Genomic DNA, 27,302 nt, shown 5'->3' on the forward strand with positions numbered 1-27,302 from the left:
CTGTGGAAACTTCACACTGGACTTCAAGCATCTTGGATTGTGTGCCTCTCCATTCTTCCTCCAGACTCTGGGACCTTGGTTTCCAAATGAGATGCAAAATTTGCTCTCATCAGAAAAGAGGACTTTGGTCCACTGTGCTTTATTAAATCCAAAGTCAACGCAGCTGTCTACCAGGACATTTTCAGAGCACTTCATGCTTCCTTCATTTTCCAGCAGGATTTGCACCTGCCCACACTGCCAAAAGAACCAAAACCTGGTTCAATGACAATGGTATTCCTGTGTAATTACTGTGTGATATTCAAATTTTCTGGGATTTTGATTTTGTGGGTTTCATAAGCTGTAAGCCATAATCATCAAAATTATAACAAATAAAGGCTTGAAATATCTCACTTTGCATGTAATGAGTCTATATAATATATTAGTTTCACCTGTTAAATTGAATTCTTGAAATAAATCAACTTTTTGATGATATTCTAATTATATGACCAGCACCTGTACATGTATGATTAAAAATAGTTTATATTGATTGTGTACGTGTTTACTCTTGCACAACAGATCTTTCAAACATTTGGCATTACATCAGAGCTGAAATGACAGCAGAGCTTTCACAAACCATACATGCCACTCATTTCATTCAGGTATTCTGCAGGTGGAGACTTGAAAATAAGGACAGACTGAAAAATGGCAGATAAACTTTCTGGTATGCTCAATTCTTTCTGTATATCAAATGTTTTAGCATTTGTATTGTTTATATATCAGATGAATATGCTTGAAATCTCTTATTAACAAAGAATGGGGGTCGGGGGAGATGTAATGTATTGAAATTCCCTGATGTAATGCAACTGGTATTCAGTTGTTTTGTTTCTTTTGATTTGATTTTAAATATTCTGCTCCATTATATAAAATAGCTCATATACTAGACTATGAAATGACATGGCTTTGTGTAATGCAAAGTTGTCTTTATCTGATTGAAAGCTGAATGAAGAATTACAATCACTAAACATTGTAACTACTAACATAATTTTTCAGCACAGTTACAATTGCTAATGAAAACTTTAAAATGTCTTATTCACATTAAGCTGAAAATATACGACTTTCAAAATCCACCCGTTTTCCTTTGATGAAACTAACAGCTCAAAATATCCTACAGATCATTTTTATGTTTAAATTGGCAGTTTTTGGAGGTGAGCAAAAGCGCACAGTTTTTGTGTCTGTCCCTTTAAATGCATTTTTTATAGCATGCTAAAATTGGCAGTTTTTGGAGGTGAGCAAAAGCACACAGTTTTTGTGTCTGTCCCTTTAAATGCAAACAAGCTCCCGTACCCCTTTCAAAAAGAAAGCAAAACAGGACCATTTTACGCACTGAAAAATTCAGAAACTGTCAGTAGCAGTGTTCAGTTCAAACTGGAGTCGGACAATGATGCCTACAGAGCCAGAGAATAAATGCTGCATGGAGATAGAACAGTTATAGTTTAGTTGAATTATGGTTATAACTTATGTTGTCATCATCCACTATTAGTACAAGCCTGCTGTAGCGGACCCCGTCCGAATGATGGCATAAACTTTACTGATGAGTTTTATGTTATTGTACATTAAGTTTATTGTAGATCACACAAAAGATGAAGCATCTGTTATTTGTACACAGTACAAGTGCACATTAAAGGGATAGTTCACCCAAAAAGGAAAATTAGCCCATGATTTACAGTGATGTGAATAAGTTAGGACACCCATGCTAAAGTTGCCTAAAAAGAGGAATAAAAAATCCTCTTTTGGAATCTGATCTTAATGCCTTAATTAGAAAAATGAGGAAAATCCAACCTTTAAGGACACCAATTTTCTTCTTGTATGAATAATGAATCATTAATAAATAAATGTTCTTCCTTAAAATACAGGGTGCATAAGTCAGGACACCCCTATGTTAAATTCCCACAGGGTCAGGCAGATTTTTATTTTTAAAGGCCAGTTATTTCATGGATCCAGGATAATATGCATCCTGATAAAGTTCCCTTGGCCTTTGGAATTAAAATATCCCCACATCATCACATACCCTTCACCATAACTAGAGATTGGCATGGGGCACTTTCCATAAGATCATCTTTCAATGCAAATCAAACCAGCTATAAGGCTAACTGAAATAAAACCATGCCAATCTCTAGATAGAGCAGGTGTACTCATCTGACAGAGAATCGGGTTTTTGCAGCTGTTATTTCATTGTTTCAAAAAAGGATGGAGGGTTGCGTCCCATACTAGATCTCCGTCTTTTGAATCGTTCAGTTCAGAAACTTCAAGATGCTGACACTCAAACATATCGTGACTCAAATCAGATCCGAACAGGGAACAAGACGATGCATCGCCCTGCCATACTTCCTGCATCCCTGTGATCGATTTGCTTCGGCAAGACTCAATTGCTACGTCACTTATTACCTTCTCATCTATCCAATCGTGTCTAATACTTGCGGTTTAAAAGTCCGGTACTTACACATGTTCGAGTTTGCAGATGCTGATGCTTTCATTTACCTCCATCCTCCCCACCACCTCCAAGATAGTTCCTTCCCCTCCATCCTCCCCACCACCACCAGGATGGTCCCTTCCTATACCTCCCAGGGGGTTGGCTGCGCCCCTGCCTTCGTCTTCAGGCAGGAAATGCAGAGTCCAGACCCTCGAATTGCGAGCTATGGACGGGGCCTACGCCAAATAACTTTATTGCTTGCTGGGCTATCAATAAATGTATTTATTGTTACAGTATTTATTCTCCCAAGTCTTTCTGGTAGAACTACGGTTACAGTCGTAACCTGAGACGTTTTTACATCCATCTGGTGGAGGTCAAGATCATATTGTGCCGCCATTTGCATTAAGGCAAACACTGAAGTGATATTTGCTGTTGGGGAGAAAGTCTCTTTGTAATCTGCACCCATCACTTGACTCATCTACCCCCCAGTGTTTACCTTCAGTTAGTGCAGTTAGAGTAAATGTGTAATTTTTACTTAAGGGAATCCATTTCATCTTTCATGGCCCACATCTGTGACTCACTTGAACTCATATATCATTGAATGTTTGTGGTACAGCACACACTATGTAACAGAAATCCACATTGGTCAGAATATGGTCATCACATTCAACATCAGAAACATAATCAGACAAATATTGAGGAGCTCTCCTGTTTCTCTTAGGGTAATGTTTACTGTGATCAACTCCCTCTGTCTGAGCACCACCCTGATTTTTAGTCTCATTTTAAGGTTTATGAGTCTTTTCTGGGATCTGATCAGTCATCTTTTGACTGGGAGATTACATATCTTTCCCCGTGGAAATAATCATCTGACAATGAAATGTCAGTCTGTGTCTGGTGTTCAGTAACACACTTTGTTACAAATCTCACAAGTCCGTGCTTAAGAACTTTTCCTGTGTCTGGATAATAGATCATATGCAGGGTTGTTTTTGTCATACCCTACAAAGATTCCTTTTTCACATCGTGCATTTAAATTTTTTTTGTCCTGCTTGTATGCGTAACATCCTGAACCAAAAACTGTTTTTCTCCCTGTCAGTGCATAGTATGGTTTGCCGTATTCTGCCATTGTAGCAAATGCAAATTACTGCAGCAGTCATTACAGCATACGTCCACAACATCTTGGGTAGATTGCTATCTAAGTTCTCTTCTAAATTCTCTAATTTTGATGGGTGAATATGGTGGTCTCATATCTAATACAGTTCTTGCTTAATAGAGACTGAAACACTTTTGCAATAAATTCTGTGCCGTTGTTTGAGCTAACACACTTTATAGTCCCATAAGAGGCTTTATCAGCGAGGAACTTTTCAGTAGCTTTCACAATGTCACTCTTAGCTTTTAGAAAATACACAAACACTGAACCTAGGTTGTCATCAGTAAATGCCAGCGCATACTTGAAACTACTTCATACATCCTCGTCGGCAGGCTGCAGCTGCCATGGCGGCACGTCAGGGGAGGGACCGCACGTGGCAGGCTTGACGATCGGTTTCTCCCCGGCCATAGGCCACCAGCTCAGGTGGGCCTTCCTTTCCGATCTTCACACAGAGATCGAGAGGGCATGGAAGAACCCATACTCACTGACATCAGCGGGCTAGTTTCTCTGAAGTTGAGGGGATCGGAGAGCATGGGTATGTGTCGATGCCGCCCATTGACGAGACGTTTGCGAACTATCTCGTGTCTGGACAGGCTTTCGACACTGAGAGCTCCAACCCTGCCATCCAAACCGCTTAAGACAACAGCATGTTTGAATTGCAGAGCATACACGGCAGCGGGTCAGGCCGGTGCTGCTCTGCACACCATGGCGGTGCTACAAGGGTACCAGGCCGACCTGCTGGGGGATCTCGACCAGGGGGCAGGGATGTCCCCTGAGGCGGTCGCTGAGCTGCGCCGTACCACGGATCTTGCTCTCCGTGTCACCAAACAAACCGATGCCACAATTGGTCGATCGATGGCGGCGATGGTGGCCACGGAGAGGCATCTGTGGTTAAACCTGGCCGACATCGGGGAGAAAGAGAAGGCCTTTCTCTTCGATTCGCCGGTCTCGCCCTCTGAACTCTTTGGCACGTCCGTAGAGGCGGTGGTTGGGAAGTTCAGGGAGGCAAAGGTGCGCTCAGCTGCTTTCAGGACCTGCATACCGCTGAGATCCGGGTCCACGCCCAGGCAGGCGGGAGGGCCTGGCCCTTCATGGTCTGACGACCGTAGACAGGGCCAGAGAGCCAGTGTCGCCTCTCGTGCGCCCCCTCCAGAGAGGAGCAGGGCGCAGAAGAGGTGTGACTCCCGCAAGAAGAGGGATGACTCCCGCAAGAAGAGGGATCTGAGGGAGGTTATCCAGCACAAGCACACTCAGCGTCGGTGATGGATAATCCCCCCGGAGGGCCTCATTACAACAGCCCTCTCCTCTCTTCCCGACTCCCCAGGCGGTCCTTACATCAGGCCTGGGTCTGGGCCCATGATGAGAACTATGTTCTGATGGCCCGCCTCAGCTTGGTTAGTGAGAGCGCCTCTTTCAGGCATGTAAAGTGGTGGACCCCAGGTTCATAAAGGACTATCTGAGGAGTCTTCAAGCCACACGCCGCAGGTGAGCTGATTTTTTGAGCTGAGAGTAATTTTTGTGTGCAACTAACACTACAATGTATCTCTCTACTGACCTTGTTCCCTGTATAGAGCTAGGGGGTCATGTCAACGTCAATGTCAAAGTTAAGGTAAAAATGTTTGGTTCTGAGCCCTCAGGTAGATCTATGCTTACAGGCTGGCCCTCACCAGGGCTGCCTCTGTAGCTGGCCTAGGCTATGCTAGGGATAGTGGAGGAGTTCTGCTGAAGCATTTCTGTCTCTGGCCATTCAATACATAAGCTTAGGCTTCCTTCTTTCCTAGATTACAGCCTCCCATAGTAGGGAGTCGTTCGGCCAAGGCCCGCCCCCTTCTCTGCATTCAGGGATGCTAATAAGGCCTCCCGGTTATTATGGGTCTTTCGGGCAGGGCTAGGCCATCTTTCGCTCAGCGAAGAAATAATTTGCTGCCAGGCCCCGCCATACAGAGAAAGCATACGGACTTGGGCCTCCAGAGTTAGCTCCACTCAGCTCGCTGAGCTACTGCTCGAGCGATGGGTTGAAGGTGGTTGGCTTACAACTGTGCCCCACTCACCTAGGCTGGGCACAGGAGAATCCCTGTCACTTTTAGAGCCACTGGCAGGCCCGCACCCTGTTAAAATGACCAGGGGCAGATGGTTGTTACTCCCCCGTTGACTAAGAAACAGGGTAGTTCTGAGTACTCATTCTCATCTCTGTACCAATCTACCTCACACCACGATGGCTCGGGTTGAGCGGAGAGTTCTAAACTTCATTTTATTCTGTTTTTTTAATTACGCTACCCTGAAGCCAGAGCATTGCCATGAGCTAACGCCCATGCATATAGATGGTAGGCCCCTCAATCTGGGGCCTCCACTGAGGCAGAGTGGCATATGTTGTACTCCCCTTGCTTTAAGTGTATTGCTTTGTTGCTAAGTATACTGTCTTTGGCAATGTGATTAGGTACCAGGATGCTGTAGGTGCTGTTTACAAAGCTTTTCTGCCAACGAAGGCTGCGTGTAGGCCTCCTTGTCACTGTTTAAAAAGCTTTTCTGCCGACGAAGGCTGCGTGGTTAGGTAGGCCTCCTCCTCAGCAGGCCTCCTTGACCGGGCAGCTCCCAAGAGGGCTATTTAGGCCAACTTACCTCAGGTGGTTGGCCTTAGTAGTTCAGGCAGTAGACTCACTGATGGGTAGTAGGCCTTAACAGGTCTCCTCAGAGGTGGGTCCTAACATTGTGGGGCATATATTATGGCCATGACCAGGTAGCTAGCCTTACTAGGCCTCCTGTGGTTGGGCCCAATAGTATAAAATAGTATGGTTCCCAACAGTGTATGTTGTAGCAGAATATACTTGCTATCAGCTAGTAGGCCCGACCAGGCCTCCCTGACAGGCGGGTCCCCAGCAGCGGTTGGCCTTATCAGGCCACCATGTAGCTCAGTCCCCGACCTCTCTGGTCTGTGGTAGTTAGTCTCCTTCATAAGAAGACTTTCAGGAGGCTGGCTTAAAAAAGCTGCTCCGAGACTGGGCCCCAGGAATGGCTGGCCTTAGCAGGCCGCCCTGGGACTGTCACCCGGATTCAGCTTAGGATGGTTATCAGGTAGTAGGACTCACCAGGCCTCCCTGAAGGCAAAGCCCCAAGGACAGGCAACTGGACAACCCTTTAATCATAGCCAGCTTAAAAGTTTTTTGCTACATATCCTAATGACAAAGATTAATTAATGATATTAAGATGAGGATCTATGACCTTTGGAAGCATCTCTTTCAGTAGTTTAGTCGGTATAGGGTCTAACATACATGTTGTCAATTTAGATGATTTAACCCTCTGGGGTCGAGAAACGCGCCGGCGCGTTTTGCTCGATTTTTTCACATAGCAGGAAAATAGACTTAAAATACACTGTCATTTTTGGTCATTCAGACTTAAGAAATATAAAAAAATAAACTGTTGAATGTCTATTTTTTATGTGTCCACTTACAATAGAAATAAAACATTGTGCTTTTGTAAAATAAAGAAAATAAACAGGGTGTGCATTCTGTCTCTCCATCTCCGTTAACCTTTTTTCTGGAGAACGTCTCTAAACTTAAACAAAACTCAGCGAATACTATTCACCCAAGCATGAGCAATATATCTTTATAATCATTTAAGTTTGTACTTTTAAAATATCTAATTCAAAACTAAAATAAATATTCCCTGTTTATGTAATCTATAAAAAAAAGAGAGAGGTGTCAGCCGATCTCATTATCGTTCTCTCAGCTCATTATTCTGCTAATGTGACAGGCCTACGGCGGTATTCAAACGCAAATGATCTAAGGCAAGCCATTCAAACATGCCAACACCCACCAGCTGGTTTATAAAACACATCATGTTTAACAAGTTTAGAAAATTCATACTCTCCTATAGCAATGAATGAATCGAATTTTTCGTCAGGGAGACTACAATGCACTGCCTGATGCAATACTGTAGTAAACGGTTGCATAGTTATATTTTTTTCCCCTAATATTATCAATCTTGTAAAAATCTTCTTTGAAACGTCTGGGACTTGAAGCTTTATTTTTCGTTAGTTTAGCCACTGTTTCAAATAAATACCTAGGGTTTTGTTTATTTCTTCTAATAGGGTTGAAAAATAAGCATATCTAGCAGTTTTTAAGGCCTCTCTGTATGCAATCGTGCTCTCTGTCCATGAAATGTCTTTTTAAAGATGTTCAGCCTGTGTATTTCTGGGTGTGGTAGTCTGATTGATTCAGCTGATGGGCACGAACGCTGTTTGGCGTGTTTGGGCTCCGATCACGTCAGACAGCGTTCGTGGATGCGTCATGTTTTCACTGCGGGAACATGTTCATTGTAATGTGATGGTCGAGACTCAATGACCTCACTAGAGTGAGAGTCCCCTCATCCACACCCTGATCTATTCTCTCCACGAGAGGGAATACTTTGGCTGGTGGCCAGAGTGACCTGAAGCAGCTGGTGTGGAACAGTCCGACAAATTCTCCTCGGTCCACACCCCCCTCTTTCACATTGCAACCCTTGTGGTTTCCGGATGAGGTTGTTGACCAGCCTAGCATTTCATTTGGTGCCCCGGCAGATGAAATCATGTCTATCGCAGCATCACAAGGTGAGCTGAAATTCTCGGGAGATGAGGATTCGGCTGTGCTGCCACCTTCGGATGTGCCAGCATTGCCCGTGTCTGATCCAGAGTTGACAGCTATGCTTCCCCAGCGCCACGAGTATCGGGCTTGCGTGGAACCTCCGCCATGGTCCCGAGCACTCAAGGCTGACGATTTGTTTTTTGGGGGTGGCGAACCCAATTCCTTTCTACCTGGACGTGCATTAAGAGGTCATGAGATTGTGGGGGTCTTCTTTGACTTTTCGCGACTGCTCAGCAGCCTCTTCCGTCTTTTCTGCCCTCGCAGAGGCCGCGGCCAAGGGTACACTGGGGTTCCCCCCATGAAGTGTTCTGTGGCAACACATCTGTGTCCCCACAGCGCCTCCACCTGGCGTGGCAACCCTAAGCACCCCTCCAATTCCTGTAGGTTTTTGTCTACTCTGGTGGCAAGACCTATAGAGCTGCGGGGCAGGCTGCCGCCTCACTGCATGCTATGGATATCCTTTAGGTCTACCAGGCCAGGGTGCTCACTGACATGCACGAGGGTAGGGCTGATTCAGGGTTCATCCAAGAGCTGCGTGCCGCCACCGACCTTGCTCTACGAGCGACGAAGGTGACCGCACGCTGCCTGGGTCAGGTGATATCCACATGCGTGGTCAGACATCTCTGGCTTAACTTGGTTAATGAGAAACCGAACCGAACGCCAGGCGATGCGACACTCCTGTTACGGGCAGCTCAGAGATGGGTTGCAGTTCTTTCCAGGAAGTGGTTGCAGGGCCACTCCTTGCCCCGGTGGAGGGCCGAGGGAGAACCTCTTCTTCCAAAGAACTGACATTCACATCTCACAGAGCAGACCCCCGTGGAACACTGGTCCTTCCCTCTGTCAGGATGCGGCATATGACCATGCCCCCACACCGGGACACTCCACCTCCCACGTCTGGGCCGGTCATTCCGCTAGTTCCTTCAGCACTGCTGACATCAACTCCAGAGTCTATGCCTGTGGCAGCTTTCAGGTTACCTAAGTGCCTCCATGTGCATGGTTCCCCCCTGGGCGACCCCCACATGTGTATTTTCACTGTCAGCCTCTTGAGCATGTGTCTTTCCCTCTTTCCCACAGGATAGTTTTCATCGGCAGTCCCCTTGCCAGATGTTATTAGGCATCCTAAAATAATAAACTGTTATAATATAATAAAATTCTTTATACAATAGACAAAAGGTAAAACATTACACTGTGTTAAAATTACAAACAGAGTAAACAAGATGAGCAGGAAAAATCTAAAGATAGATGATAATAGATGATACAGTTATTGTTGGTGGATGAGACCAGCGTCAGCATTGACAGTGTTGATTTTCAATAAGCCATTTCTTAACATTAATATTAAATGAATAATATGATGGGGACTCTCTAATTGATGGTGGTACTGAGTTCCATTGATGTGATGCTGTGAATGAAAAGACGGCCTGGCTGAATGCGTTTTTTTTTTTTTTTTGAGTGGGATTGTGCAGTCCCTCCTAGCTGCACCTCTGGTAACTCTGTTTGTATTTGATTTACAGTTGATAAGGCCAGACAAAGGAGGAGGAGCTAAACTGTGTATGACTAAACAGAAATTTCTGTATTTTATGAGGTTTTCCCAAGTAAGCAGTTTATACTTCTTAAGAATATGGTAATGATGGTAACGAAATGGCCTTTTGTCTAGAGTTTTAAGTGCTTGTTTGTATAAGGATTTCAGCCCGCAGCCCGCTCGCGGGTCATATGTGTATTCTTAAGTAACCCCCCCCTTCGGGCAGTCACTGATTGAATATTTCCACTGAGATATGCTTCCCAGTGTTCCTTGGTATTCCTGTGTTAAGTAGGAGTCCTTCGTCCGTGCTAGTCTCACGACAGGGAGCTCAGACTTATGCAGGGCACTGGAAGACAGCTGAGGTGTCGTGATTAGACTGGGAACCCCATTCGTCGTCACGACGTAACTCGTAGTGACTACGAAAGGGATCGTCTTGGTTAATTATGTAACCCTCGTTCCCTGAGTAGTACCGCTGGAACAGCCTGAGTTTAGTCTCGGCTCCTCAGCAAGTATGATAACTGCGTGTTGCCAGCGTACTTCCTTATATACCCACGAGGTGGGGTGGAGGTACGCTATGCAAATTCTGCAGACCCATGGTATTTCTTTGCCATTGGCTCATTTTGTAATACTCGAAGTTGATAGGCTTTCTAAGCGAAACCCCATTCGTTGTCACGACGTAATGTCTCCGTTCCCTACTAAGGGAACGAGGGTTACATACATAATCGAGACATAATCGAGACGTTTTGTTTTCTTCCAGTTGCGCTCCATTTTTTTGGCCTGCTCTCTTTAGGGCCTGAGTGTGCTCGTTGTACCACGGCGTTGGAATATTTTCTTCTTTAAGTACAAAGGAGCAACTGTGTCTAAAGTGCTGGAAAAGAGAGAGTTAAAAGTTTCTGTCGCAATATTGAGTTCTTCTAAGCTATCTGGGATGCTGAGATGATGAAACTGATCAGGAAGATTATTTATAAAGCAATCTTTAGTGGCAGAAGTGATAGGTCTAACATATTTGTAACACGGAGTCGGCTTTGCAGCCTTGGCTAAATGTTTACACGAGACTAGATAATGATCTGAGATGTCATCGCTCTGCTGCAGAATTTTTAATTTACAGAATTGAAGCTAGCGATGTCGGGTTAGTATGTGATGTTGAGGAAGTTATATTTAGCAGTATAAACAACAGGGAATGATAGTAAATAATGATTCAAAACAGAAAGATATACTAAGCTTACAGACGCAAACCAACTCAGCAGCAGTAACAGCTCTCATTACAAGAGACAAACTTTTGTCATCCAGGTAGTGAATCAGCTCAGCATATGCTTTAGTCTCGTCTTATTTCGTCAACGATATTGGATGTTGATACAGTCATAGTTATCATTTAATGACGTTGGTGTCGTCGTGTCATCATCTCATCTTAGTCATGGAGAAAAGGGTCATCATTGAACATCTTTCGTCATAGATTTCGTTAACGAAATTAACACGAGTGCCTGAGCATATAGATCCAGTGTCAGGGAACGGGGGAATCAATGACGGCCGGCAGAGATGAGGGATCCAAATGCAGGGAGATTTGAATGAAAATAAACAATTGTAACAAATCAGGAACAAAATAACGCTGAGAAAAACAGTATTATGAACAGTAGGAAACAGTACAAAAAAAGAACACAGAAAGTAGGCACAGAGAAACTACAACATAAAAGTTCCACAGAACACAAGACCCAGAAGCAGATCTGACATCCAGTGGCTCTGCCTCCGGCCTCAGATCGTCTCACTTCGTCTCGGCCCGTCGACCTGTCGGCTCCATCTTGGCTCCTCACACCTTTAGCTCCATCAGACACCCTCGGTCTTTCTTCTTCTTTTTTTATGCAATCCAATACTTACAAGTGACTGATACAACAAAAAACATCAAGGCCACATACATAAATGTATTACTGGGTGTGTGAGTGGAAATAACTTAACAGAGGAACATCTTACAGATACAACAGACGTAATAAAAATTAACTAAATAATAGAAGAGAAAAAAAATTTGTATTAACTGGAGGATGAGGAATATATGATAATATAGTCTTATAAAAACATAATAAAAGTAAGAATAATAATAGGAGTAGCAATAATAACTAATCTTTTCATCAGGAATGAGGGGGAGGTTGGAGGACAAAGAAGAGGACAAATAATAACAACAAAAAATAAGGCTATTACTAATATGGTAAAAAAAAAAGGCTGCCTCTGATCTCCCCTTGCCACGACACACTACAATGGGCCACTAAGAAGATGTGCTCCGGAGCCCAAGGCCCTCCCTCATCACTCATCACCAAGAACACTCCCCACCTCCAGCCGCCACACACATGCCATGCTTACCCTGTTTGTTTGCTTTTTTTTTTTTTTTTGCTTGTGATGGATATGCATGTCAGCTAGTGTGTTGCATTAAAAAAGCGAGACGTGTAGCGTGGAACCAGCTCCGTGCAAAGCCCAGGTCACCATGTCCATGCCTTGCTTATCCTGCGTATGTGATTATTATTATTTTTTCCCCCTTGTTTAAGCAACCAATTAATGTGTATGTATCTCAACTAATATGTAATGCATTAAAAAAGTATGACATATAGTGCTGAACCAGCCAGAGGAAAGAAATCCAGGGCGAAAGAGTACAGGCAGAAGGCGTGAAGGTCCAATCCCAACGCCCCAGGCCCCACACTCGCCCAGAACTAATGCCAACTGCATAGGACCAGGACAGGGATGCCACGGCCAACCTGGGTCCAGAAACAGTATACACGCACATACATGCACAGCACACATGCATACATAGAGAGGGAGACAGAGAGAGAGAGAGAGAGAGAGAGAGAGAGAGGGAGAGAGTGAGAGAGAGAGAGAGAGTTAACTTATCCTTCCCTCCCCTTACCCCAACAATCAATCTTTTAAAAGTATTTAATTAGGTTTGATATTAGCTAGTGTTGTTATGTCTTCCTTATTACCCCCTAGTATATTGTTTTGAATGGAGGTGGACAGGTTTTCCATGGTGATGTACTCTATTAATAAGTTTTTCCAAGATATAATATGTACGGTGTTCCTTGATTTCCAGTTCATGAGGATGGCGCCGCAGATGGCTGCCTCGGTGTGGAGCTCTCCAGCTATTGTGTTGTTTTTGTTCGTTTGTCCTGTGTTTAGTCATTATTTTCCTATCAGTTTCACCAAAGACGAACTACTGGACATTAGGAAACACACACCAGAAAACTTCTATACAGTTTTTGATTATTCAGACGTTTTGCTGGACATTCTCGTCGGAGGGGAAGCGGTGTTGTTCAAACGCGCGGTCAGAAGCAAACGCGGGAAGCGTGCAGGCGCGCTGGTTAAACTCCGCGAGCGCGGCCTGCGCACTGCACTCCCCAGCATTCATCTTGCGAACCTCCGATCCCTTCCTAACAAAATGGACGAACTACTTCTCCTCACAAGGATTAACAAGGACTTTTCTAACTCTGCTGCTCTGTGCTTCACTGAAACCTGGCTGAGTTAAGCCATACCGGACAACGCAATACATCTGCCGGGCTTCCAGCTGTTCCGAGCGGATCGCATCGCGGAGCTAACGGGGAAAACGAGAGGTGTTGGATTGTGTTTCCTCATTAACGAAAATTGGTGTTCAGATATAACAACACTGAACAAGATATGCTCTCCTAACTTAGAGACCCATTTCATTAATTGCAAACCTTTCTACTCGCCACGGGAGTTTTCCTCTTTCATTCTCGTGAATGTTTACATCCCTCCAGACGCGTGCGTGAGCGCCGAGCTACAACAGCTGGCTGAAGAAATAGCTGAAACGGAACAAAGGCACCCGGACTCTCTTCTAATAATTATTGGGGATTTTAACAAAGCAAATCTTTCCTGTGAACTACCAAAATACAGACAGCACGTTACATGTCCCACCAGAGACAGTAATATACTGGACCACTGTTACACCACAATAAGGAATGCGTATCACTCAGTCTCACGGGCAGCTTTAGGGCTCTCTGATCACTGTTTGGTTCATCTTATTCCAACCTACAGGCAGAAACTGAAATCAGCTAAACCTGTGTTAAGGACTGTTAAAAGATGGACTAATGAAGCAGAGCAGGATCTACAGGCCTACTTTGATTGCATTGATTGGACTGTTTTTGAAGCTGCTACCAACGATCTGGATGAGCTCACAGATACTGTAACATCATATATAAGTTTCTGTGAGGATACATGCATTCCTACCAGGACATCCTTATCATTCACTAATGATAAACCATGGTTTACTGGGAAACTCAAACACCTTCGTCATGCCAAAGAGGATGCTTACAGAAGTGGGGATAAAATCTTGTATAACCAGGCCAGAAACAGACTGACAAAGGAGATCAGAGTTGCTAAAAGGAACTACTCTGAAAAACTGAAAAACCAGTTTTCATCTAACGACCCATCATCAGTCTGGAATGGCCTGAGGAACATCACTAACTACAAGTCACCATGCCCCCGATCTGTGGACAATCAACACCTGGCTGACGATTTAAATTCATATTATTGCAGGTTTGAATAGCCCTCATTCACACCACACACCGGCTCTAACCTGCACTTCACACATTCACCATCACCTCCTGCACTCCCACTCCCCCCTCCTGCCATCCAACCTGTGCTTAAGGTCTGTGTGGAGGATGTGAGCCGAGTCTTCAAAAAACAGAAGACTAGGAAAGCCTCAGGCCCAGACGGCATCTCATCTGCTTGTTTAAAAGCCTGCGCTGACCAACTGGCCCCGGTCTTCACACAGATCTTCAATAGATCATTGGAGCAGTGTGAAGTTCCCTGCTGCTTCAAACGCTCCACTATCATTCCTGTCCCCAAAAAACCCAAAATCACTGGACTTAATGATTACAGACCTGTCGCTCTCACGTCTGTGGTCATGAAGTCATTTGAAAGACTGGTGCTGGCCCAACTGAAGGACATAACTGGACCCCTGCTGGATCCCTTTCAGTTTGCTCACAGAGCAAACAGGTCTGTGGATGATGCAGTCAACATGGGACTGCACTATATCCTGCAACATCTCGACAGACCAGGGACTTATGCAAGGATCCTCTTTGTGGACTTCAGTTCAGCCTTCAATACCATCATGCCTGGTCTTCTCACAGCCAAACTGACCCAGCTCTCCATACCATCCTCGATCTGTCAGTGGATCTCCAGCTTCCTAACGGACCGGCAGCAGCGATTGAGACTGGGGAAACACACATCCAGGACTCTCACCACCAGCACTGGCGCCCCTCAAGGGTGCGTTCTCTCCCCACTGCTCTTCTCCCTGTACACTAATGACTGCACTTCTAAAGAGCCCCCTGTCAAGCTCCTGAAATTTGCTGACGACACCACTGTCATCGGTCTCATCCGAAACGGTGACGAGTCTGCTTACAGACTGGAGGTTGAACAGCTGGCTGTCTGGTGCAGTTACAACAACCTTGAGCTGAACACGCTCAAAACAGTGGAGATGATCGTGGACTTCAGGAGGAACAGCTCAGCACTCTCCCCACTCACCACCATGAACAGCACTGTGGAAGCAGTGGAGTCATTCAGGTTCCTGGGCACTACCATCTCTCAGGACCTGAAGTGGGACAATCACATTGACTCCATTGTAAAAAAAGCCCAGCAGAGACTGTGCTTCCTTCGCCAGCTGAGGAAGTTCAACTTGCCAGAGGAGCTGCTGATTCAGTTCTACTCAGCCGTCATTGGGTCTGTCTTATGCACATCCATCACTGTCTGGTTTGGTTCAGCTATCAAATCAGACATCAGGAGACTACAACGGACAGTCCGGACTGCGGAGAGGATCATTGGTGCCCCCCTGCCATCCCTCCTCTGACCTGTACTCTTCCAGAGTGAGGAAGAGAGCAGGTAAAATCATCACAGACTCCACTCACCCTGGACACCACCTGTTTGAACTGTTACCGTCAAGACGGAGATTCAGATCACTGGCCACAAGAACATCTAGGCACAGGAACAGTTTCTTCCCACAGGCCATTTCCCTTCTTAACAGTTAACACACCTCCCAAGGCATATGCCCTTAAGTGTAATACTCCCACTGTTTAGTGCAATATCCTACAACTCAGGTGATACTTATATGTAGATTTATTTATTTATAATATTCAAAACACTGTAAATATGTTCATAATCTGTAAATCTGGAAATGTCTATTCTGACTAAACCCAACTGTGATACTTTTTATTCTCATATATTTATATTTTTATTCCTTATTCTTATAATTTGTAGTATTATGTTTCATGTTTCTTGTTGTATTTCTATATGTCCACTGGAAGCCTCAGCACCAAAACAAATTCCTTGTGTGTGCAAGCACACTTGGCAATAAAGCTCTTTCTGATTCTGATTCTGATTTCTGGATAGTTTTCTTGGCGATAGCTAGAGCCACTTGGAGTAATTGCCTATTTGTATAGTTTAAATTGATGACGGATATGTCAAATAATATACAGAGGGAAGGAGACACTGGAATGTGACATCACATAAGGTTGGATAGTGAGTCAGTAACGTTTTCCCAAAATCTTTTACCCTCGGTCTTTCGAATACACTGGGTTCCCTTGTCCCACCGGCTCCCCCTTGGTCAGTTGTCACACCACCTCCGCCATGGACTTGCGGATCTTCCACTACGCTCAATTCCTCTACCCCTACGGCTGCAGCTGTCTTCTCCTTCCCCACGGGTACGCCTCGGTCCTCCATCACACCGGCATCGCCTCAGGTTGTCTGGCTCCTTCTCAGACGATCGCCGCCACGGCATTGCCTATCCCTCCTGTGCAAGTGATGTTGCTCTTCTCCATCAGCTCTCCGTCTGTGCCCTGGGATCCCATCGGCTCCACCTCCGTCAGTTGTCCCCCAGTGGACGTCATTCTCCACCATGGCTCCTCCCTCCCTTGCCTCCACCATGGGCTGTCGTCTCTGGGCTCTGGGTCTGGGCCTTGTGACGGATACCATCATCACGCCGGGGTCTCGTCGTCCATCTGTCACCATTCCTCCGCCACCTGCTATCACCATCCCTTCACCTTATCCTTTTACCATTTCCACACCCTCCTCCTAAGCCTCCACCTTCACCTTTTCAAGCAGGGAGGTCATGCCTCCTGGGAGGGGAGGAGTATTGTCACAATCATCAGTCACCAGTCTTCATCAGTCTTCTTCATCCTCATCCTGTGACAGTGTCGTATCGCTATCTCTGTGGGTTATCTACACTGCAGCACCATGACAGTATATATTTTTACATTGGCTTATGGGTTAGAGTAAACAGTCCAGGGATTGCTAAAATCATAATGTATGGATTGTGTGTATTATTTGTTATGTCTAATTGTATGTTTGTTGTAAATCTGTTATTATTTCCTTCTGTTTTATTAAACTATTAGCTATTTAATTGTATTACAAATCAGTTCTTAGATCATAGAGTAACTCTAATAAATAGCAGTTCACTGTTTGTAATGGAATTACTTATAGATAAGCTGTGTTTGGTTTAAGAATTTATGATTTTCTAATCATTAAGAGGATAAAAGCTATTTTGTAATTAACATAATTAGTGAACAATGAATATAACAATATATTGATTGTGTTTTCATGAACATGACATATTGCATTTAACAGACCAGGAATGAGTAATTTCATAGAAATTGTTGGTCTATTACAGCAGCCTTCCATAAATAAAAACACTTTGTACTTTTAGATATAACAATCAGTTGGTGGCACGTACTAATATTAATTCAAGTAAAAAAATCTAGTGCTGGGCAACGATTAATCGTGATTTCAAATTACAACTTTGTGTTTACATAATATATGTGTGTGTACTGTGCATAATTATTTTGTATATATAAATACACACATATGCATGTATATATTTAAGAAATTTTGCATGTATATACTGTATATATATTTATACAGAATTTATAATATATATATAAATATAAATATTATATATATATATATATATAATATATATATATATATATAACACATTTTTCTTAAATGTATACAGGCATATGTGTGTATTTCTATAAACAAAATAATTATACACAGTACACACACATATATTATGTAAACACAAACTTATAAATATCACAATACAATAACAGTGTCTTCTTGTTGTAACAGATCTGAGGATTGTGCTGTTGGGCAACACTGGATCAGGAAAAAGTGCATCAGGAAACACCATCCTGAACGAAGACCTGTTTGATGTGGAACACTCTCCAGAATCAGTCACATCGAACTGTATAAAACAAGTAAAAGATGTGGATGGATGCACCGTATCAGTTATTGACTGTCCAGGTCTGTTTGACACTCGAGATAAAGAGAAGCTGCAGGCTGTAACAGAGCAGTGTAAGAGTCTGTCTAATCCTGGGCCTCATGCGTTTTTGCTGGTGATGAAACTGGGTGTGAAATTTACAGAGGCGGAGAAGAATGTTGTGAAATGGATTCAGCAGAACTTTGGAGAAGATGCCATAAACTACACCATTATTCTGTTCACTCATGCTGATGTGCTGAATGGCAAGCCTGTAGAGACGTATATCAGTAAAAGCACTGAGCTGAAGCAGTTGATCAAGTCCAGTTGGGGCAGATATCACACATTCAACAATGAGCACAGAAATAATCGAAATCAGGTCACAGAACTGCTGCAAATGATACACAAAATGGTCCTTTTTAACGGAGGACAGCACTATGCTTTTCCGATGTAGAAATAAGCCCAGGAAAAGCTAAGATGAACGTGATTTCACCAAGTAGAACAAGTTCCTGGATCAACATCCTTGTTGATCCTGGAACAACATTACAATCAACAAATCAGATTTGATGGAAAGGTTTACAGATAATGTCAAGTTTAGGCTTACAACAAGAGTTTTGGGCTTCTACATCATTGTAATCACTTCTATCTGATATTAGGGATAAATTATGGGTAGGAAGAGGATGTTGATCCAGGAACATGCAGAATCATGCCAAGCAAATAATTAAAAGCTCAAGGACACTGAAAAAAAAAAAAAGAAAAATTTACATTTGTGGTGACGGGAAGCATTGTTGCAGTTGTGGGAGACTTTGTAAATTCATGTAATTTAGATTACATTAACAGGCAGGCATTTTGAGGATATACTATGCAAACTATTTTATGTAGCACATATTATACTTTACAATTCACTTTAAGGTTTATGAAGACTAAAAGTTCATTATTTTATATTATGTATCTGTATTATTATTCTTTATTAATATTCATAATCAGTTGTATTATCTTATGGAGTTTTAAATGCATGTGTTTGAATGCATGAGGAGACTATAGATAGCATTGATCCATGTGAGGATCACATGTCAGACAGAGGGAAAGCTAGATTTTGTGGTATGTGTGCAACGTAACATGTTCACTGAGCAGATATGTTTCTATTGATGCAAATGTGCCATGTGTATGTATGACACATAAGTTCTATTTTTAACATAAGCAACATGTTTTTCTACCTTACAAGGAAGTTGAAAGTCGCTCTGTTGTGTATTTAAGCTCAATCTTACTGTACTGACTCAGAGAAACATAAAGATATGATGGGGTAAGAGGAAGGAGAAACATAGAGATGATGGGGGAAAGGAAGGAGAAACAAGGAAACGCATAGACCTGGCATGAATACGACATCTTCTAAAAGTTTCTCTCCTGACATTTAAGAATAAAGATGTTTCTTGGCAAGATAACTGGTGTCTGGTCCCGTGAATCAAATAACAACAGGGAAAAGGCTTAATTCCAAGTCTACAGTTTCTATAAAAGCTTTCATATAAAACAAATATTTGACCCTTGTCAGGTATTTCAAACTATAGTTAATTATAAACTGTAGTTAATACATTAATAGACTATATACAAATAGTGAGTTATTCATTCATTGACACATTAGTTAACATTTGTTTAATTAGTTAAACAAATTTAATTAATATTGTTTAATTAGCTCATATGTAAATAGTTAAATAATGCATTGTTAGCAACATAATAAAATAGTTCTGACTTTAGATTAGGTCACGGAGAATGAGAACATTACATTTATTTAGTGCTTTAAACCAACGTTTATTGGACATTAATTGCATTATTATTAAGAGTTAATTAAATATTTACAAATAAAGTAAGCCTATCCCCAAAGCTAAACATAACCACTTTAAAAATAAATAAATAAATAAATAAATGTTTTTATCTCTCAGTTAACATTGCAAATACATGCAGGGTGTGATTAATGGAATATGTTTTTATCATCTCATACATGTATTTTGTAACTATTACAAGTGTAACAATAAGTGATTACTGTTATTCAACTTTTTTCAATTACAAACTTTTTGCAAACTAGTTTTGATAAAGTAATAACATCAAAGTGAATGTGTCAGGAAGGTTAAGCAGAGGTGTAGTCAAGACAAGTCCACCCAGACGAAGACTATTAAAGACCAGGGCTGCGTTTCCCGATAATGTTGTCTCTTAGCGCACTATGAAGACTCTTAAGGTATAACTTTACTATGGGTAAATCATTTCTAGGTGTGTTCCCCGAACTATACCTTAGGAAGTTGCTGAAGATATACCTTCTTAAGTGCAACATTACAGGTGCTGTCCGTGGCGGTTTTGCTGAATCTCTTGATATCGATGTCTCGAGAATCAATTATTCACTCACGCAGGAGCTGATTCACTGCGTTATGTGAGAAGACGGTGTTCTTTATAAAATAAGCACTTTATAAATAGTTGAAATTGCATTTATTATGACTCTATATTATAAAAAATAATCCAAACTATAATAGCCTATAACAGCCTAGCCTAGAGATTTTTAAAATTGTATCATATATTGCTGTCACAATAACGGCCCATTTCAATTGTTTACGTGCTTTCTTCTCTTTCCTGTTTTTTTATTCGCTGAGGAGTTGTGATGAGATATTGTTCTTGTAAATACTTTCCAGCATTTCAGTAATAAAAGTGCACATCGAACGGTGCTCTGCAAAAATAATTAAACAGTGAATTTTGAGGTGATCTCTTCTTGTAAACTCAGAGATTTGGATTTGGACGGCAATTAAATTACCACATGACCTTTGTGTTTGTCAAAAAACAGTAAAGCTAAGAGTAGTCCAGACCAACCTTCCAAACATACGACTTACAGAAGGTATACTTAACTTAAAACGTTTCATGAAACACGTATTAACAATAAGGTACAGCTTAAAGAATAACTTAAGTATACCTTCTGTAAGTCATAAGTTCGTAAGGTTGGTCTGGACCACTCTTAGCTTTACCTTATTAATGTTGACAGTCTATAGGAATATAATTCTGAAGTTGTAATACACCCAGACAGTGTTCAATTAGACTAATCAAGTGTTTTCATGCAAAGAATAAAATTGACATTAAACTGATTGTTGTTAGCTTTTTAATTATATTATCCAAAGGTACATCAGCTGGAAACCATTAGGCAGTAAAGGCTTAGGAGTCTTTTTAAAGGGAATGATTGTGGAGGGGAATTTGCTCAAACTATGGCAGCGATACAGCAAATATTTGTTCTAAAAGCCTTTAAGGCCAGTGAAAGCATACTTCCAGCCCTATTTTGTTACCAGTCCTAATTGTTTCTCATGGGGTCATGGGGCCGAATCCAGAATGTCAGTGTTTTTCTCCCACCACCCGTGTAAAAATCCCCAGCCAAATTACCTACTGTTTTTTGTCAAACACCAGGTTGTGTGGTCATTTAATTGCTGAATCCACATCTCTAAGTTTACAAGAAGAGATCTCTTCAAACTTCACTGTTTAAACCCTTTTTGATCACTGCCGAGCACTGTACATATGATGTGCACGTTTATTTCGGAAATGCTGGAAAGTATTTACAAGAACAATATTTCATCACAGCTCCAACTCGGCGAACAATAAGGAGAAAGAGAAAAAAACATGCAAACATTTGAAATGGGCCGGTATTTTGGCAGCAATACAATATATGATACAATTTTAAAATATGTAGGCTAGGCTATTGTAGTTTGGATTATTGTTTTATAATATCCCATTAATAGCAATAAATGCAATTTCAACTATTTCTAAAGTGCTTATTTTACAAAGAACACCGTCTTCTCACATAACGCAGTGAATCAGCTCCTGCATGAGTGAATAATTGATTCTCGAGACATCGATATCAAGAGATTCAGCAGAACCGCCACGGACAGCACCTGTAATGTGGCACTTAAGAAGGTATATCTTCAGCAGCCTCCTAAAGTATAATTCGGGGAACACACCTAGAAATGGTATACCTTTAGTAAAGTCATACTTTTAGAGTCTACGTAGCGCGCTAAGAGACAACGTTATCGGGAAATCCAGCCCAGAGGTGCAGTTAAGACCAGGGCTGCATTTCTGAAAAGTATTGTAAGCCTAAGTTGATTGTAGAGACTATTGTTGGCAATGGTTCTAAGATCAACTTAGGCTTACAATGCTTTTGGGAAGCACAGCCAAGTCGTCCAAGACCAGGGGTGCTTCTCAATACTCAAAATTGATGTTTCCTCATGTCCTCGCTCCTCCGTCCTCCAGCCTGTGACCCAGAAACCGATCGAAGTCAGCCATCTCAGTTCTCTATTTGCACCAAGAGGAGGCGAGAAACAAGAGGTGCTTCTAAATTCTTATTTGGGCATCCTCATTTCCATTCCTCGCGTCTCAGCTCCACCCTCTGTAGGACGCGAGGGAAGGCTGCAAGGAAATAAAACGAGGACGGAGGAATCGAATGTAAATTTTTTTTATACATTGGAACACTTGATCACTCGAGCGTCACTTCACAGCGTCATCAGCAGCGCTCAAAGTAACTGGCCTTAAGTTTTATTAGTTTGGTTATTTAAGAAATTCATAATAAATAATAATAAAGCAAGATACCCTGTTAAAATATATGAGATGTGTGGTTTATATAAACTGCAAAGGTAAAGTATAAATTAAAATGATTGTGACCGATGTGAATTTATACGTGCGTCACGTTTAGTCAATAAACTCTTCTGCAAAGGATACACCTGTGTATGCCGACTTAGAAATTTTGTCCGACTTGATACAGCGCTGACGCCGTGTGACTGTGACGTATGCCATCAAAGTACTGTGATAGCTATTCGAGAACAGCGGCTGATTCATTCTGCGCAGTTTCTCCAGAGCGGCTGCACGAGCTCGGATGAGACAGTAAAATCTCTTTTCATGAAGTCGCGATGTTATATTGTGTCATGTTTATCAAAATAAAATTGATAAGAAAATGTACACCCCACTTCATAGTATAGGCTTATGTTGAACTTTATTTTTGTACAAACAGATGCTGTATTAAGCAATACATAAAGTTTTAAATGGAAACGTATCTGAAACGTCTGTGTATTTGAGAAATATTGCATTTATTTCACTTCAGCTGTGGTAAAGTATGCAAACACAAGATGAGAGTCGCTACAGGAAGCAGAAAGTGTCCGACTTCACGTCTCAGTTTTCAGCTCCTGCACGCGATCGGTTACATCCAGCCGATGTCGAACACACCTTATACCTCTGAGGTTAACACAAAGATGTGTTGTGTTTTAAAACTACACATAACTATGGGTAAAAGAGCTTTGATTTAATAAATAAAATGTGTAAATTAGAGTGCAACACATAATTTGTATAATGTTTTTACACATTCCTTCTAAGAGTGTACATATTGTAATAAAATCTAGTCAAACTATAGCAATGTTTTCCCCGCATAGTTTATTGTAACTGCACTTATTTCCGTCATTGGTATAAGTAGCAGTGGGTGGTAATTTATGAGAAATGTGCAGTTTTACACCATCACGCTGATAACATTTCTCTAGTCATTCTGCAACAGCCTGAACCACTGTGGGGAACCAACCCGATCTCACAGCAATTTGTACGAATTTTACGAGGTGGTTAATTCGTATGAATTCATACAACCTCAGTCATACAAATGTGAACGATTTTTGATAAATCATATATATTTTACGAGTTTCCCAATTCGTATCGTATGACCCCGCCCCTAAACCTAACCGTCACTGGGGTTTAGACAAAGCATACAAATTCATACGAATCAGCCACATTTTACTCACTCGTATGAATTCGTACAAATTGGTCGTGAGATAGCGTTGAGGGAACTCACCCTTACAACAAAGTAAATTTATTCCAAGATCTTTTTCACAAATTTTATAAACCTGATAAACAATTTATTTGTGCATTACTAGTACTGGTTTCATTTAGCATGTTTTTACAAAATCAACAAAAATTAATAAATTACATTCACTATAATATTTCCATTATAAATCAATGTTTTAAAGTTTTACAGTAAGATATAAAGCAAAGATAAATGAACTTTACATGAAGCTATTTTAACTGCAAACAAAAACCTTCAGTGAGGATGTGGAGAACAAACAATGTTATTACAATACATTTTTTAAAAACCTTTTAAGAAACTGATTGTTTATGACAAGGTCCGAATTTCTAAAATGTACACATCAGTGAAACAAATACATATATGAATAAATGACAAGCTTCTAATGATTTTCAACCTGAAACTTTGGGATTTCATTTTACCGGATGATCCATAAAGCTACTACTGCTGCTAATAGTAGTACTACTGATGGTAATATTATTCTCGGATTACTGTACAAAACACTGGTTAGTTTTTCACAGGTGACTTTTCTCTGGGCATGTCTATACATGGCATCAATGTAGTACTTTCCTTCATTTCTCTCCACCATTTTATCTATCTTGTCCAGCAGTTCAGTGACCTGATCCTGACTCGATCTGTTGGCATTGTTTAATGAGTGATATTTGCCAGCACAGCTGATAGTAAACTGTCGCAGGTCTTCATTCTCTTCTATATGATCCTTCAGTGTTTTATTCTTCAGGTATTCAGCATGAGTGAAGAGAGTGAAGAGGTAGCGTGACGCTGCTTCTCCAAAGTTCTGCTGAACCCATTTGACTGCGTTCTTCTCTTCATCTGTGTATCTCTGATCCAGTCTGATGACCAGCAGGAACACATGAGGACCAGGAGCAGACATCTTCAGACACTTCTCTATTTTAGCCTTCCGTTTATCTTCATCACCCATACATGTGTCAAACAGCCCTGGAGTGTCAATTACGCTGACGACCCTTGAGCCTTTTCTTGTGTCTGCTCTCTTACATTCTTTAGTAACTGATTCTGGATTAAAGTCCTCAAGAAATGCTTCTCTGCCCAGGATTGTGTTTCCGGTTGCACTCTTTCCTGATCCAGTTTTACCCAGCAGCACAATCCTCAGATTTCCTGAAGTAAGAGAGAAACTTGTTTTATTAAATAGTAAATTTTAGTATGCAGTGAAGTATACAACTGCACAGTTGTGCCTTTACTGCAATATCCATTTCACAAGTTTGCTTGATCATATAATCATACAGTAAAGTTTTGGTAATGAGATTTGGCTTGGTGTCGCCCTTTAAAAGTTAAATTGAGACTGAGCTTTTAGATTCTCCCAAATAAAAATGACTGTAGGCCCATACATATTGGATCGGGCAACTCAGGTAAAATTACATCATTTAAAATGTTCCAGGTAACAAATGTCAGGATCCAACTGGTAATTTGTAGAAACAAACAAACAAACTAATCTTATCACACCCTGATGAAGGCACATTAGCTTTTCATATGTACTAATATGCTTGAGTGCCTTGGCTTGATACGTCTTTATGAAAGAACCAACCATATTTGTAATAAATAAAATGATATTATGTTCAATAGGCCTATATTGTTATGTTACACTTGAATACATTTCTGTTTACTTCTTACACTGTTATATATATATATATATATATATATTGTAAGCATAAATCTGGCCATTTTATTTGCTTCATGTATTTAATCAGGTTTAAATAGTTTAACAGAATTCTTAGTATATTATCAAACATCTTTCTTTCATGCAATCACCTAAAAAGTGAAGTTATTTTATCAGTGCAGAATATTTTCCATTTAGCTGTTATGATAGCATTGTGTTATTATTTGCAGATAAAGATAAATCTTGATTAAATTGAACTGACCTGTAATAGTTGCCATTTTTGACCAAAGCCGTGTAAAGTTTTCTGATCTGCTCTAGAATCTCTTCACTAATTTTGCAGTGCTTTTCTCTTTCTCTTTCTCATAGTGATTCTCGATCCTCTGTTACCTCCTTTTATTGGGTTAAGGAAGTGTGATCACATGACTAAAGCTTTAAATCTATTTTGATTTAACACGGATGCCTATTGAAATTGTTTTTTTGTTGTTGTTGTTGTTGGTTTTTTATCTGTTTTTATAGTAATATTTAATACTCATTTCTCCATCTTTAACAATAAAATTGTCCACATAGTCTTTTGTGGATATTTGTTACAAAGAACAACAAAGTAATGTAAAACTTGTAAGTGTGTTAGCGCTTTCGTGAATTAACAGATAATTATTTATTGCTATAAACAATATTATAATGAAGAATAAAAATTAACTTGAAAAAAACATTCATTTTAAACAGGTACATTGTTAAAAAGCAAGGCTAATGATAAACTGGAGCAATGCAGACCTCTGGTGGTTATAAACAGTAAGCAGAAACCAATAATGTTCTGTATAGACGATAGACTGCTGTGAAACCATCAGTTTGCTATTGAGCTAATGAACATCATAACACACAAGCAAGATCATGTACATGTAGGGGAGAGCAGGGCTCAACCTAACACTTTCTGACTTCCTCAGTTTGTGTAAATCCACTTAGGGTTCAGATAATTATTTTTCCCCACATTTAATTTCTAATAAAAAAAAAATGTACAAGACAAACTAAAATATTTAGTCAATAAAATGCAATTATAAAGTTTTTCATATAAAATAATGGCATTTTTTAATAATTAAAAATAAAATTATTTTTGAGTTTGACAACAAACGCACCGCAAAACACAGCAATACAGCATAGTTCAAAACATGCTGAAACATAGAAATGGTTTCTCAATAGAATTCATAAAGGTATAAGAGAATAGAATATCATAGTTCTAATAGAGGCTCATTGTAACGCAGTGTGACAACATGCCCCCCCTGCTCAACTGGGGTTTAAACCCAGCGAGTGTCTACTGTTGGTGAGATCAGCATTAAAGAGCTATCTCAACTGTAAAATAACACATATAAGATTAAAATAATATCAGATTCGTCTTATTTTAAATAAACACAAAAAAAAACAGAGATGAAAACTTAACATAAGTAAGAAATGTAATTTTGCTATGAGTAGTCTATATACTGTACTTTGTGTCAAAAATGAGATATTTTATGACAGGATATGACCATGGGGGGTTTATGACCAGCAGGTGGTTTATGACCTTTGACCCTGTGTGGTCCCGGTGTGTTTATGGTGTGTGTTTATGACTGCAATCTGCTTGGTGTGACTGGAAGGAAGGATTTTTCAGGAGGTGTTTTTATTATTGAGGATAATGTTCACAGAACGATGATAATATGAACAGAGGATCGTTGGATATGATTTTCAGATTCCACTGCAGAGTCCATAATGTCTGTAGGAGAGAATCAAAAACAAATGAGTTTAATTGTCTATCATGTTCACAGGTGTGTCTTGTTCAGTGGTTAGTCCATATGTGTATTTAAGCCCTCA

At 41.0% G+C, this 27,302-nt stretch overlaps 2 protein-coding genes across 2 annotated transcripts; one reads left to right on the forward strand and one right to left on the reverse strand.

The window, feature by feature from the left end:
* The first annotated feature begins 627 nt into the window (after positions 1-627).
* Positions 628-19,418, forward strand: LOC143747388 (GTPase IMAP family member 7). The gene is made up of 2 exons (XM_077240161.1): positions 628-700; positions 17,850-19,418. Exons 1-2 carry the CDS (start codon positions 682-684, stop codon positions 18,428-18,430), a joined length of 600 nt encoding a protein of 199 aa, XP_077096276.1. The 5' UTR covers positions 628-681; the 3' UTR covers positions 18,431-19,418.
* A 3,546-nt stretch (positions 19,419-22,964) lies between these two features.
* On the reverse strand, positions 22,965-25,830 carry LOC143746437 (GTPase IMAP family member 9-like). The gene is made up of 2 exons (XM_077238232.1): positions 25,726-25,830; positions 22,965-24,964 (listed from the first exon to the last, which is right to left on the reverse strand). The coding sequence occupies exons 1-2, from the start codon at positions 25,739-25,741 to the stop codon at positions 24,249-24,251; spliced, it is 732 nt and encodes a 243-aa protein (XP_077094347.1). The 5' UTR covers positions 25,742-25,830; the 3' UTR covers positions 22,965-24,248.
* Positions 25,831-27,302: the final 1,472 nt, after the last annotated feature.

Source organism: Siphateles boraxobius, unplaced genomic scaffold, assembly GCF_051911475.1.
Source record: "Siphateles boraxobius isolate OS27281-9 unplaced genomic scaffold, OSU_SipBor_1 22, whole genome shotgun sequence".
In the NCBI taxonomy this organism is placed as follows: domain Eukaryota; kingdom Metazoa; phylum Chordata; class Actinopteri; order Cypriniformes; family Leuciscidae; genus Siphateles; species Siphateles boraxobius.